General features: G+C 43.4%; 1 protein-coding gene across 5 annotated transcripts in view; it reads left to right on the forward strand.

Annotated features, from left to right (window-relative positions):
• SSH2 (slingshot protein phosphatase 2) overlaps positions 1–15,449 on the forward strand; it is a 245,111-nt gene that overhangs the window by 218,885 nt on the left and 10,777 nt on the right. For all 5 annotated transcript variants that reach the window (XM_029210906.1, XM_029210908.1, XM_029210905.1 and 2 more), the window contains 2 exons: positions 3,456–3,602; positions 6,911–7,111. In XM_029210906.1, coding sequence (XP_029066739.1) covers positions 3,456–3,602; positions 6,911–7,111 — 348 coding nt within the window. The remainder of the gene's footprint in view (positions 1–3,455; positions 3,603–6,910; positions 7,112–15,449) is intronic.

Here is a 15,449-nt window from a genome sequence, read left to right on the forward strand (position 1 = left end):
ATCAAAAGGGTGCCCGGTAAATGTGAAGGAATTGTAGAAAAATTGACAGAATGTGACCTGCAGGAAACTAGCACCTGATACAGTGTTTAATATGAAATCTGAGATTTGATAGAGCACTGCCTGCCAAATGCATTAGAATCGCTTCATGCATATATTCACTTTGACTTTTGACTTACGTCCCCAGCTGGAGATGAGACCTATTTATCTCATTTACTACTTACAATGCTAACTTATAGAACACAGAAAAAAGACAAGTATGGTTAGATGCTCAGACATCTACTTAGATCTTGTTTCTTAAATTCACTGGTGCTTAAACTTTAACGGATGAAGAAGGATTTCCCAGATGGCACAGTGGTTAAGAATCCACCTGCCAATGCAGGGGACATGGGTTCGAGCCCTGGTCCGGGAAGGTCCCACCTGCCGTGGAGCAACTAAACTAAGCCTGTGCACCACAACTACTGAGCCTGCGCTCTAGAGCCCACAAGCCACAACTGCTGAACCTGCATGCCACAACTACTGAAACCCGTGCGCCTAGAGCCCATGCTCCGCAACGAGAAGCCACTGCAATGAGAAGCCCTTGCACCGCAATGAGGAGTATCCCCCGATCGCCGCAACTAGAGAAAGCCCGTGCGCAGCAACAAAGACCCAATACAGCCAAAAAATAAATAAATAAAAATTAAATAAATTTATTTTAAAAAAAAAACTTCAGTGGATCAAGAATTATAGTTCAGGGATCTGTACACAAAACATGTATATTGCCCCCTGTGGATGATATAAGGGATTTTTCAAGTGTAATTTTGACAATAAGGCCATTTTCTCCCAATCCACTTACTTTAGAACTCCAAGTAAAATGCTATTCCTTACAAAGCATTGTAAGGAATAGCTTACAATGAAGTGTAAGAATGACAGAGAAGTTTCGAGGAGTGCCATTTCCAGTTGGTAGTGGCTGACTAGACTTCTGTAATGAAAAAGATTGGGAAACCCTGTCCTGCTATAATCCATTACTGAAGTATGGGATTGGGGATGGGAAGGTTGTTCATTTTTATTTTAAATGAAATAAGAGGAAGTGTGCTTGTCTTTTTTTTCTGACAGTTTTGAGATATAGTTCACATATATCATTCACCCTTTTAAAATGTGTACTTCAGTGGTTTTTAGTATATTCACAGAGCTGTGCAACAATCAATTCAGAACATTTTTTTCCAACCCAAAAGGAAAGCCTGTACCCTTTAGCAGTCACCCCCATTTCCCTTCCTCCCTTCAGCTCCTAGAAACTACTAGCCTACTTTCTGTCTCTATAGATTTGCCTATTCTGGACATCTCATTTATATGAAATTATACAATATGTAGTCTTTTAAGCATGGTTTATTTCACTTAACATTGTATTTTCAAGGTTTATCAGTGTTGTACCATGTATTAGTACTTCATTCCTTTTTTATTGCCAAATAGTATTCCATTATATGGAGATATATATACTCACCACATTTTATTTGCCCATTCATCATTTGATGGGCCTTTGGGTTGTTTCCACTTTTTGGCTATTATGAATACTCTTACGACCATTCATGTATGAATCTTTGGGTAGACATATGTTGTCATTTCTCTTCAGTTTATGCCTAGGAGAGGACTTACGGGGTCATATGGTGGTAACCTTTTGGGGAACTGCTGGAGTGTTTTCTACAGGTGCATGTTGCTTGCTTTTTCTTAATTTTTTTTTTTTGGCCGCACCACACGGCATGTGGGATCCTAGTTCCCTGACCAGGGAATCGAACCCTCACCCCCTGCAGTGGAAGCGCCGCGTCTTAACCACTGGACCGACAGGGAAGCCCAGCTTGCTTTTTAAATTAAAAAGAAAAAATCCTTTCTAGTATTGGACTTTGATGCTAAATTAAAACAGATTCAAACCATGTCCCAGAAAAATTTTGGTTGCTTGACCTTAACCACAGAATTGGTTAGCTTGGCTCTCCCTTTTTGTAGTCATTTCTCTGACTTCAGTGATTGGGTTTGTAGAACCCCACGTGTGATTCTGAGAAGGAAACAGCTTCTTTTTTTTTTTTCCGGCACGCGGGCCTCCCACTGCTGTGGCCTCTCCCGTCACGGAGCACAGGCTCCGGACGTGCAGGCCCAGCAGCCACAGCCCACGGGCCCAGCCGCTCCGCAGCACGCGGGATCCTCCCGGACCGGGGCACGAACCCGCGTCCCCTGCATCGGCAGGCAGACCCTCAACCACTGCGCCACCAGGGAAGCCAGGAAGCAGCTTCTGCAGAGAGAAATGAGTGAGTCTGTGCTGTGCTGTTGGAGTTGACAACAGTGGTGTTTAAGTCCATACAGCACTGAGAAAAGGTAATCCTTTGGCAGATTGAACCGAAGCATTTATTGAGATTGCACAGTGAGAGAGATAGCAAAAGAAATTTTTGATACAGAAACCATTTTCTGCAAGCCTGGGAGAACTCTCAGACACATTTGCTGCCATAGCAGCCAGGACTGCAGCCTAGAGAGTTAAGAGAGCTTTAAGTCCAACTTTCCTCTGACTCTACCAGCCTGGCCTCACTTGCCTTCATGTAGTTTAAGGAGAGTAATAGAGCAAAAACTGACAACCTGGCATTTAGAAAGATAGGAGGGAATGTTTCCTTCTATTTTTTTTTTCTTAAGGTACATATTAATAGTCTGATTTAATACAGATGACTTCCAAAAAATTTTGTTGCTGGTAATTTTGGTGGCTGCAGAGAAATTGTCAGATCATGGGCCTCAAGTTGATTCTTTGGAGTAAAATGCAAAGCATATTTTCAAAAGACTCTGAAAGATGAGTTTGTATAACTAAACACAAACTGAAAATGGAATATAGATGTTGAACTTGGTAGACAGCTTTTCTCTCAGTAACTCCCTGATACCCAGGTATATGCAGGACCCTGTTATACAATTTCTGTATTAAATAAGGATAGCCTCTTAGGGTTTTTTTTTTTTTTAGCTTTCTTCAATATTTTAGTATTTAATTTCAGCCTCAGGAATAAACAAGTTTGTTTTTTATTTATTTATTTTTATTTTTGGCTGCGTTGGGTCTTCGTTGCTGTGCACGGGCTTTCTCTAGTTGTGGTGAGCGGGGGCTACTCTTGGTTGCAGTGTGTGGGCTTCTCATTGCGGTGGCTTCTCTTGTTGTGGAGCACGGGCTCTAGGCACGTGGGCTTCAGTAGTTGCAGCACTCGGGCTCAGTAGTTGTGGCTTGTGGGCTCTAGAGCGCAGGCTCAGTAGTTGTGGCGCATGGGCTTAGTTGCTCCGTGGCATGCGGGCTCAGACCAGGGCTCAAACCCGTGTCCCCTGCATTGGCAGGCAGGTTTTTAACCACTGCACCACCAGGGAAGCCCAGGAGTAAGCAAGTTTTAAATAAGAAAAATTCCAGTGCTGGGAATTGGATTTCGCCTGAGTAGTAGGGCTCATAATCTCCCTTGGTTTCCTCACAGGGTGCGATATATCTTGAATGTCACTCGAGAGATAGATAACTTCTTCCCAGGAGTCTTTGAGTATCACAACATTCGGGTATATGATGAAGAGGCAACGGATCTCCTGGCTTACTGGAATGACACTTACAAATTCATCTCTAAAGCAAAGTGAGTAATGGTCCCACACACACGTTCTGACCCCTCTTCCTTGTGCACCACACATGGTTGGGGTCTGAAAGCTGTAGATAACTTACTGATGATACTCAGAGGAAAGGAAGTAGAGAAAGAAGGAGACTGAGATCTCTTAATACTAGGAAAAAGATGACTAGTGACTTAGTACTTTTGCTTTAAGTAGATGAAGCCCCTGGAAGATGATCTCATGTTGGCTATTTCTGTTGAGCACAAAATTAGAGAAAATAAACTCAAGCTGCAGTGAAAGAAATAGAAATGAGAGAAGGAAGAAATTCTGAAATAGAGGAGAAATTCTGAATGAGAGAAGGAAGAATTCTTAAGTTACCAATAGGGACACTTGAAAGTTATAGAATAGAAATTATTCCAGACAGGTGGAACACTTGATCCTGCTCTCTGAAGACAAGGAAAGAAACAGTACACTTTGGAAATTTTTTCCCATTCTTTTACTTTACTTTTATGCTACTCTAAATAGTGAAATTTTTCCTCTGGCCCTTCTGTTGTTATCTTCCTTAAATTAATTGGTCCTTTTAGTGAAACAATTCCATAGTATTAATTTAGTGTTTAGTATTAGTATTAATATATCAACGCTGATATTTTAAGTCCCTGGGGATTTTTGTGCCAGTCCTATTTATCCCTTCAGTAGAAAAAACCATCAGTAAGCATGTTTGCCACATTCCCTCTGCAGGTGGGGTGACACTCAGAAGACCCAGGCCCTCAGCAGTGAAAGCGTGGAGTCCTAACCACTGGACCGCCAGGGAATTCCCACTTCTGTTTTTAAAGTCCTCCTTCAAGAATGATACCACACCTCACTTAAGGACCTACATGGTCAGGAAATGCTTCCTCTTAGTTGTCCTGAATCCCCATACTCCAGCTCTGAGCCCATTTTCTCAGTCTCTAACCAGTACCTGAGAGACTGTTTTATACTGTTGAAGCTTCTGCCACTCATGGCATGCTTCCTATGTGCCATGTACTTTACACATATTCTCTCCTGTACGTTCCAAAACCCAGAGAGGCATATGCTGTCTTCCTTCTGTACAGAAGAGGACAGACTGCAGAGATGAGTTTCAGAGATATTAACTAGTGGTTGAGACAGGACTTGAACCTAAGATCATGTCTCATTTCAGTCCATCAAGTATATGGGAATAGTCTAGTTCCTTAAGGAAAGGGGACTGGAAAAGACTAGGCAAGTTGTCAGGGTTACAGCCAAAGAGGCTAGAGATCAAGGCAAGGCCCCAGTCCTAGTGAAGAGAAAGACTTGATTTCAGCAGGGCTGGGGTTAGAGGGACATAACGTGAGGCGCCCACATTACATTTACTGAGAGGCATGCACTCTCCATGTCCTGCAAGTATAGGTCAGCGTCTCAGAGTGAGTGCCTCCCCTTAAGTGGCACCCTGGGCACCTCATGTGTTTCACCTAATCAGGGCCCTGGCGGTCCAGTGGTTAGGACTCCACACTTTCAGGGCCACTCTAGTTTAGCATTCCTAATGTGATGCTGGGCTTAATTTGGACAATCTAGCACTTGAAGTGAGGGGGTGGGGTGGGCAATGAACCTGAAAGGTGAAATTGGGCTAGGTGAGAACTAACTGCAGATCCTTCATTACCTGAGTTAGAAGCCATCCACTGAAAAAGCCCAGTTCAAAATGAAGAAATGTTTTCATAGGAGTGAATTTCATAATTGTATTTTTCTTAAGATTGTCCAAGTTTGAGCACCTTCCGTGCCTGCAGGCATAGACCTGAAATTTGATGTACTAAAGTTGTCAGAGCTTGATGGGAAAATATAGAGCACATGTCTGAACTTCCATCTGTGTCACTGTGACTTGGCTTGCCAACTGGAGTCTAAGTGAAAACTCTATGGTGCCATAAGCAAAACAAACATGTCCTAGTCATTTGGAATCACCTAAGCATACAGAGACGCACATGCACACCAACCATAGGACACTAAAATTTTACCTTTCTTTGGAGACTGTTTCAGTTATTCCAGACCTTTCTCTTCATTCCCATAGCTTATCTGGCTGGCCCTCTCATTTTGGCACTTAACCTTATGCCTCCTTGCATTGGTGCTTAACTCATTCATGTGTGTCTGTCTCCAGCAGAAGGATTATAAGCTTCTGGAAGGAAGCTTGTCTCCTGTAATAGAGTGAGTGAGTGGATGAATAGATTTCCCCTGTTAGGCTGACGTGTGCATTTTTTAATTTATTGGAATAACCACTTGGGAAGGATTCCAGCCCACGTACACTAGTGATAAGAGTAAATGTTCTTTTTTCCAGATTTTAAAATGTTGTTCCTACTTACATCTGACAGATGTAATCAGGAGATCCATAAGTTTGTTCATACATTTAGCAAATATTTGAAGGCTTACTCTGGGCCAGACACTGTGTTATTAGCAGAATTAGCATAGCTGAGTAATGCTCAGATCCAAGGTAATGAGCTCTGGCATAAGACTGAGGAGTTTTGTTTGTTAGTGTCACTTTATGGTGACTTTGTTTTCTCTTTCTTCCACCCCATAAAAAAAAAACACAAAAACAGCTAATTATTCACTCCACCCTCCTTGCTGAGAAAGCCATGTGGTACATCACGTGGTCCCATCCAGCTCCACGGGTTATATAGCCAGTCCCTAGACAGAACACGGGTTGTGAAAAGTGTTGTGGAAAGTAATATCCAGGGCTACATCTGAGTAAAGAGGAGAGTTAGTTTCATTTGGTTTGTGCTTTCCTCCCGGGACAGAACTCTTACTGGAACTGGAACTGGAAGCAACTCACAACATTTGGGTAAATTAGATGAATCACTGCCACACCTGTAATTCAGTAGCATGCCAGCCGTCAACGTGCCCCTGGGGCTGAGAGGACTGGCCTCCAGCCACACACAAAATGGGGTCCAGTCTCTAAATAGAAAATTTTCCTTCTGTGCTCTGTGACCAACTGTCATTGCAGTTACCTTTTTGAATTTTAATTGTCTACTTCTCCCAACGAGTCCTACCCTTTAGGGAAAAACTGTTACTTATTTTTGCATCCCAGACCTTGCACATTGTCTTAAACATGGTAAATGCCTGATAAATGTTTGCTGAATGAACTAGAGAGGCTTAATATTAACACTGAATATCGTTTGAGTGCACCAGAATTGCCCCACACATTTGATTAGAGGTGCACACAAGTGCACTAAGGTGGGGTGAATTACAAAGCAAGAAAATGGAAAGGCCAGACAGGAGACGTGGACACATTTAGAGCCTAGCTCTTAAAGTGTACTCCCTATTGTGTTTCCCTCCTTACCTCAATCCCCCAAACTAGGAAACACGGATCTAAATGCCTTGTGCACTGCAAAATGGGGGTGAGTCGCTCAGCCTCCACTGTGATTGCCTATGCGATGAAGGAGTATGGCTGGAATCTGGACCGAGCCTATGACTACGTGAAGGAAAGACGAACAGTGACCAAGCCCAACCCCAGCTTCATGAGACAGCTGGAAGAGTACCAGGGGATCTTGCTGGCAAGGTGAGTCCTTAATTGACTTTCTCAGATTTTCCCTCCTTTATGCTCCCCAGGGCACAGTGAAATGTCCTTCTCTGCAGCTAGTTCTCACCTAATTTAAGTGTGTGATAGGATTTGAAAATTGAAACCTCTATCCATCTAGTTTTTAAAAATTAAGTACCAGTATTTAAGATCAGCATGGAAGATTAGGCATTTAATCTAAACTAAAGACATTAAACTAAAGGGTGGCAATACTGTTCCCTTATTTCAGATCTCAATTAGGTGCAGGTTTTTTTTCTTTTTTTGCGGTACGCGGGCCTCTCACTGTTGTGGCCTCTCCCGTTGCGGAGCACAGGCTCCGGACGCGCAGGCTCAGCGGCCATGGCTCACGGGCCCAGCCGCTCCGCAGCATGTGGGATCTTCCCGGACCGGGGCACGAACCCGTGTCCCCTGCATCGGCAGGTGGACTCTCAAACACTGTGCCACCAGGGAAGCCCTAGGTGCAGATTTTAATAAATACTTCTCAACAGCTTCTAAGGCCAGATGCAGCTGCCTTATCAAAATGGATACTGATTGCTCCCAGGGTAGTGCTAGCTGAAATTCTTAGAAAATTTTTGGCCCTTTTTTTTTGGGGGGGGCGCCGCGTGGCATGTGGGATCTTAGTTCCCCAACCAGGGATCAAACCCGCACCCCCTGCAGTGGAGGTGCAGAGTCTTAACCACTGGACTGCCAGGGAAGTCCCTGGCCCATTCTCTTAAAACAAGTACCTGCTGCTGCTTTGGGCTTTTTTTTTTTTTTCAATGCTTGGTTTCACTGAACCTTCAACAGTAATTCTGGTCATGTGACAAATCTGTAGAATTGGGATATATATAACCCATTAGAGGTATGAAGGGGCTTCCCAGAAATAGCTCTCTTGTTTTCTTTTTTAAGATCTTTTAATCTGATTTTATATATATATGTTTTGCACAAATGCAGAAAATTACAAAGGGAGAAATCATTTAGAAACTCAATAACCACAGACAGCAGTTGACATTATCTTACCTCTTATCACATATATTGATGGATTTTTTTTTTTTTCCACAAAACCTGTTCTTCAGCCTTACTTCTTCACCCAGTATTAGGTCTTTTTTTTTTTTTTTTTAACTGTGGCAGCATTTATTGAGCACTTAACACTGCACTTAACTGCCACTGTTCCTTTTTTCCCCCTAGCTTTATTGAGATACAGTTGATGCACAACATTGCATAAGTTTAAGGTGTCCAGTGTATTGATTTCATACATTTACATATTGCAAACTGATTAACACTGTAGCATTAGCTAACACCTCCAACCCCTGGCATAACTGCCGTTTCTTTTTTGTGGTAAGACCATCTAAGATCTCTCTTAGCAACATTCAAGTATATGATTCAGTATTATTAGCTATAATTGCCATGCTGTACATTACATCCCCAGAACTTTGTAATCTCATAACTGGAAATTTGTACCCTTTGACCAACATCTCCCCATTTCCCTCAACAACCCCACGCATGCCCTGGTAACCACCACTCTACTCTGTTTCTCCGAGTTTGGCATTTTTAGATTCCATGTATAAGAGATACCACCGTACAGTATTTGTCTTTCTCTGTGTACCCAGTACTAGGTCTTGAACATCTTCCTGTATCAATAAGAACTGGCTGTTTCAACAATAATTTGGTAATTGGTTATAAAATGAGTAATTTCACTACATTATTTTTATTACCCCTTTGGTGGTGAAAGCCACCTTCAGCTGATCTCAGGAAAAAGATTCAGTTTACTCTCTTAGTAAACTGAATTCAAGGATCAGCTTCCTGAGATGCCACATGCTGTAGTTCCGTGGAGTACCATATTTTGCTTTGTTTTTCCATGTAGGCACATTCTGGGTGGTTTTGTTAGGGTGAAGGCACTGCTGCCTAGAAGCAGTCGGGGCTGATGCCAGAGTTTGACTCCAGTGAGTCTCATGACTTGGTCTCGACTTTTGAATCTGGGCTGTGTTTCCCCTGAACAAAATGGTAAATAGCCTTCCAGCCTAACCAGGCAGAGTGACCACCCTCCCACCGCCGAAGTATTGTGAAAATGTGGCCACAGCATAGCATTACGGTTTCCACTAAAAAACCCCTCCCATTTACTCAGTACTTGGCATGATTTCATCTGAGCCATTCTCTTAGGAGGCTGGGAGGATACTGAAGCCTCCTCCACTTAAAAAGAATTTATAGGTCTTTGGGGCCAGATTTTGATGACATTTTTAGATTACATCAGAAGGTAGGACAGAGAAGTTCTTTTTGGCACAAGAAAGAGGCATCTGAGGGTTGGATGAGACACAAATACTGTATATTCCCAGACGCACACATGACGGATATTAGGCAGTGTCCTCACGTGACCCGTTGAGAGGAAGGATACTGTGTGTCCTGCCAATTTCAGTATTTATTCTGGAATCCCAGGCAAGCTGTTGGGTTGGGGTGTGGTTTTTTTTGTGTTTTTTTTTAGCATATGTAGTTTTTCTTAGATGTTAAAGGTATTTCAGAAAAATCTTAGATGAGGATAAGAAGGGCAACATAAACCCAAAAGTCACCCTGCCTCTTCCCTTTCCTTTTGGTTCCATCCTGCCTTCCTGGGCTTGATTCACGGAGGGAGGGGCAAGCCCTGGGGAGTGAGAAAACCACAGAATTTGAGTCAGTAGATGTGGTTTCCGTTCCTGGTTCACTCCCTTGCTGCAACTTTGAGAAGTTTGCATAGTTCTGATCCTCACCTGACCCCATCTATAAAATGAAAATCAAGAGACCTAGCTCACAGGGTTATTGTAAATAAAAGTGTATATAATGTATATTATGCGCCCTTAAGGGTTATTCAGATATGGTTCTCATCAAGCCCCTCCTGCAAGGCTACCCAGAGAACACACATGCATGTGCCATTCAGTTCCTCTAGCCACTGCCTTCCGCCACCAACAGACACACTAACTGTGTTAGAAACTGGAATGGAAGTGTCCTGGAATTTTCTGTATTGTGATGTTTCCTGAATTTTAAAAACGAAAATCTAGTGCTGGGGGTGTCACTTAGGCTGCTTTCAGCTGCAAGTAATAGAATATCTTCATCAACTGGGATTTCAGCAAGAAGCAGCACACTCAGATTATATGGGGAAGACTTTATAAAGGGACTGTTTACAAAGGTGTAGGACTGTAGTGGAATCAAGGAACTTATATCAGCAGGGCTGTTTGGTAATAGCTCCTGGGCCCAGAGAGGGATGGTGCAGTTACTAGAACCTGGGCGGAGACTCCTGGAGAAAAGGCACCTTCAGAGAGGAGCAGTAGCCTTCAGTCAGGGGACCCAGCCAGCCAGAGTGGCCCTGCGGGGAAGGAGCTACAGGACTAGAGGCCTGCCTTCACTCTCCTCCCTCCAGTCTCCTGCTGGGGCTCCCCATTAGCCAAACCCTGTGGAAGTCCAAAGACAAGGGGACCAGTGGAGGCGGTTCATACGTCAGTCTCCAGGGCAGAGAGCAGGGTAGAAAGGCTGAAGAGTGCATCGGCAGGAGCCAGCACCCAGCTGTAGGTAGTTAAAAAGTTGGACCATTTACCTTCTTTTGTAGCAAGAAGCACCGAAGTAGACTGTAATGGGCTCGGGGATGTAATCAGGGACTTTGGTGCTCTCATCTTCCTGCTCTACTTTGTGTTCTCCCTTCCTTAGTTAATAGCTTGGTCCTTGAATTTGCCTCATGATTGCCAGATATCTGCCACATGTCTAGGCATCTACATGTAAATTCCACCGCGTCTGGCTGAAAGAAAGGACATCTCAATTAGAAGAGAAGACTTTTCCCAGAAGCTCCCCACTAGACTGCCACCCACCCGCCCCACCCCCACAGGACCACTGACCAGGACTGGGTCATATTCTTAAAACCAAGCACAGGGTAGGCAAATAGAATTTCCTGGACTGGTTAAAACAAATTCACATTCACTCTCTGGTGCTAGGGAAGTGCCACATTCCCTGAAACTGTGGGGCAGTGAACAGTCAAACCAAATCAGGCCTCTGCCAGTAAGGAAAAAGAGTAGGAATGCCTCTTGGGTATATAGCTGTTAGGGTCTGCAATCTATGATGTGTTGTCAAGAAACAGCACTTGTAGGCTACCTGCCAGGCTGACTGCCGAGTAGATTGGGCCTCTCAGACTCTTGCCCAGCCCTAGAGTACTGCTCCAGGGTCTGTCTGCTTAGAAGAGCAAAGAAGGAGAAGCACCAGATTCCTGTGACGGTCTGAAGCTCTGTCAAGTCTTGCAGCTTAGGTCACCAAGAGAGGAAAGGCCTTGGGAAAATCCCACTCATTGTATTTGCAAAGAAATTCCATTTCCTCTCCAGGTGCTTAGATATCTTGTATTTCATATCTTCTCCCAGAAGGCACATGGTGGTTTTCCCAAAGAGATAGAGCTCTGATCCTAGCATTGTCAAGCACCATTGGTTGTCCAGAGTGGCACTGGGTGCTTAACGTGAGGTGGCAGCCCTCTGTTTGAGGGTATTAGCTTGGTATTTTGACCTCTTGGTAGAAGAAAAGTTTAACAAAGTGACTCTAGGCCCCTGTAGTGATTTATGAATTGGTTACAGTCTCTTAATCAGAATGTGAGAGGGTGGACCAAACAGTGACAGTCCCTCTGAAATACAAGAGACTTTTTGCATCTTTTAGTATGTCTTTAAGCCTCAGGGAGACTAATATTTAATAGTCTCCTTTAGACCTAAAAGTGAGGGTATCATAAAGGCACTGATACTGTTCATATCTAATTTTATTTTTTCTGTTTTTATAGCCGGGGGATGGGAGTGAGGGCAGGAGGAGGGGTGTGTGTGTGTGTGTGTGTGTGCATGTGTGTGTGTTGAAACCCTCCATTAAACTACCAGCAACCCTGTTTGTTATTCTGGAGTTGGATCGTTTAGATATCTGGCAGATTTATGTTCCATTAGACAAGTTCAGATTTCATGCATCTGCGAGCTGGACCATGTGTCTGAGATATTAGGTTCCAGTGTATAAGGGGCAAGGAAGAAAAACTGGGTGGTGGCCAGGGAGAGTTCGTGACACATGTCCTCATAGATGTTAGTTTTGATTGTTTGAATGTCCCTGTCACCATGGCCAGAGGAGACAGAGCTGTCTTTCACCCTGGCTTTGCTGGTGAAGACATTGAAGCCTAGTTAGCTGGTACATAATGGTCAGCCAGCAGGAGGGAACCCGAGAATGAGAGGACATGGATTCCTGGTCAGGTGACAGCCAATCACGCGTAAGGTTTAAAGGATTTTCTTAACAGCTTTTCAGTGAAATAATCTTCAAGTATTTAGGACCATGCACAGTGCATGAAAATGCTCAATTGTTGATGCTTCTTCTCTTCCTTCTCCTCTTCTCTACAGGCTGCCTAATGCCCTAAGAAGTAACCATAAATAGTCTGATTTTACTGCAACTGATACTCCATTTTTAGCAGTATTTTCCTCTATATAATTTTCTCAGAGTTGGTTCTTTACCAAACATATAACAATAAGAAAGAAAGTGGAGGCAAGAGAATGGGACATCATGTGCATCCTGTCATTTAGCTTTCCTTCTTGCTCATTTACTAAGTAAAAGGCCAGATTCTTACCCAGAATGGCCCAGTCATCTCACGTGTGTCAGTGTGTTTATGTGAATCCAAATTCAGGTCAGAGGCCACTCAAGGAGGACAAGAACCTGAGACTCGTTTGCATCATCCAGGCCACAAACCAACTCTGAAGTTCTTTTTGGCACTTGCTGCCTACCTGAAATAGGTCGCGGGAGTCAACTAAATATAAACATTAACAGTTTAAAATAACAGATATGATCTAATGTCTTATACCTATTCCTACCAGTGACAGAGCATTAGAATAAACTGGCTTGAGAAAGGGCTTCATTGGGGGACAGTTTGGTGATACCGAGTAAAACTCATGATGCACATATGCCTTGTGACCCACCTTTTTCCCCTCCTATATTTAACACCTTTGTGAAACCAAAGTGTGCACCAGGCACAAGAATGTCCATGGCAGTGTTGTTCGTAATAGCTAAAACTGCTTATCAACAGGGTGGATGAATAATAAATTGTGGCATATTCACTACACTCTATGAAATTACAGCTACACACATCGATGAGTCTTAAAACATGTTAGGCATAAAAAGTTGTAGAAGAATACATACAGTATGATTTCATTTATGTAAAATTCAAAACATACAAACTAAGCTATATATTGTTAGAACAAAATATGCGATGACACAATAAGGAAAAGGGAGGGAATGATAAGCACAAAATTCAGGTGATTGGTTACTAACCCCTGCACTGGGAGGAGAAGGGGGAATCAGGAAGGGCCACATGGAATAGCAGTGCTTCACAGGCTGTGGTAATGAGTATCATGACTATGTCAGAGAGCCGCCTGCCACTCTCCCTGCAGGTTTTACTGCAAAAATGAAAAAGGCAGCAGAATCAGACTTATTTTTGGATTGGGATTTTTCTTTCTCCTTTACAAGAGGTGTCAGTTTAATTCCAGAGCCCTGACCCAATACTTTCTGATGAATATCTTCCCCAAGAAGAGAAGGAAATCCCTGCTGGGTAAAGCAGCTATGACGTCAGCTACTTTCTCTGAGACTTGCACTGTTGGTGCCTATTAGCATAACATCAGTCTCTCGTTCTCTCTCAATTTATTAGTGATTTACAGGCAGTTTTTTAAAAACATACTTTGGAGGGTTCTCGGGATCATGAAAATTTCCCGTTTGCCTGTTGTCTGATGAGATAAGCTGTTCTTTACTATTAGGGTGAGAACAGCTACTCCCTGAGATATCTTCCCAGTGATTTGCATCACAGGACTTGTCCTGCCTTGGTGGGTGGCTGAGAGGACTTGGTGCAGGTTTGAACATCCTCATGATAGGTATGGGATGGAAACTGGAGAACACAGTCCTATTTAGGTCAGGGAACAGGGTGTCAGATGAAAAAGAAGAAGCTTTAAGGGGAGCACATTGGCACCCGTTGGTCACAAAGTACAGTTCGGGCCCACCTATCCAACCAGTCAGCTTGCCCCTCCCCACAGCCACTCACTCGTTTGGGGTGTGTGATACGTTGTCTCCTCCTAGGGGTGGCTGGAGTTCGTGCAGCTTGGAAAGGGGGAAAACCCCACCTTACACCCAGCTACTTGATTATAGCTTGTCTTCATAAACAAATTGACCTGCGCCCTACCCAGAAAAGCACCCTTCTGCTGGGCAGGCCTGAGTCAGAGAGAGCCCCACCCAAGCAGCAGGCAGGCGGGGGAGCTGAGAGCAGGTGCAGAGTTGAGCACAAACAGGGGTTCACATTAGTGCAGGCGTGTGACTCGGCAGAGATTCACAGGCAGCCAAGGCAGGTATGGCCCTGAGCCCAGGGTTAGTTGTTCTGGGCTGTTTCCATTCCACCCTGCGGCGAGGTAGCTCTTCATCAGCTTGTAAGTCATGGAAACCATACCCCCAAATGCCACATTTAGTGACCTGTTCCCTGCCCAGCCACAGGGCCACCTTTCTCTTTTTCATTGGAGCTTTGAGAACTGTGCTTCCTTGTTAGAGTGTGGTTTGAAATGAGATCTCATCAGACCTTCTCTCCATAAAATCAACCAAAGGATGGATGTGTGCATATAGTCTTTTTGGCCCACCTCCTTTTCCAGGGGTCACTTTAGCTTGATGGTTTTTATCCACAGATCCTTATGAAAGGGCCTGTACTTTACGTTTATCCTCTTCCATTGTGTTACCAACCTTTTTCTCCAGATTTACTAGCCTCATCTTTGCTTTCTCTTTTTTTTTTGGCTGCGCCGCATGGCTTGCAGGATCTTAGTTCCCAAACCAGGGATTGAACCCGGGGCCATGGCAGTGAAAGCACTAAGCCCTAACCACTGGAACGCCAGGGAACTCCCTATTCTTTGCTTTCTAATTCAAGAAAGATTACCACCCTCCTCACACTTCCACATCAGTGATTAATCCTATATCAGCTCTTTATCCCAATTATGAGAACTTATAATGGGCTCCAATTGATTATTTCTCTTTGTATTACTTGGATAATGTTTTGTGTTTTTTCCCCCCAGTTATTAATATTAATCAGGCTCATTTTTTTAATTCAAAAATTGTAGACATACTACAGAGTGTAGAATTGTAAAGCCCTCCCCAAAAGTAAAAGCCCTGCCTTCCTTGAAAGAAACACTGTTACCAGTTTGGTGATGTTCTGTAGATATTTCACTATACTTACTCTAATATGGGAACTATTCCAAGTGTGTTCAACATGCTTTTCACTTAATAGTGTACCTTGAATATCATTCCACTAAAATATTTGGCTGTTGTTTTTTTTTTTAACTTTAAAAAATATATTTAT

The sequence above is a fragment of the Monodon monoceros genome, unplaced genomic scaffold (genome assembly GCF_005190385.1).
Source record: "Monodon monoceros isolate NGI ecotype Baffin Bay Population unplaced genomic scaffold, NGI_Narwhal_1 Super_Scaffold_9, whole genome shotgun sequence".
NCBI classification, from domain to species: Eukaryota; Metazoa; Chordata; class Mammalia; order Artiodactyla; family Monodontidae; genus Monodon; species Monodon monoceros.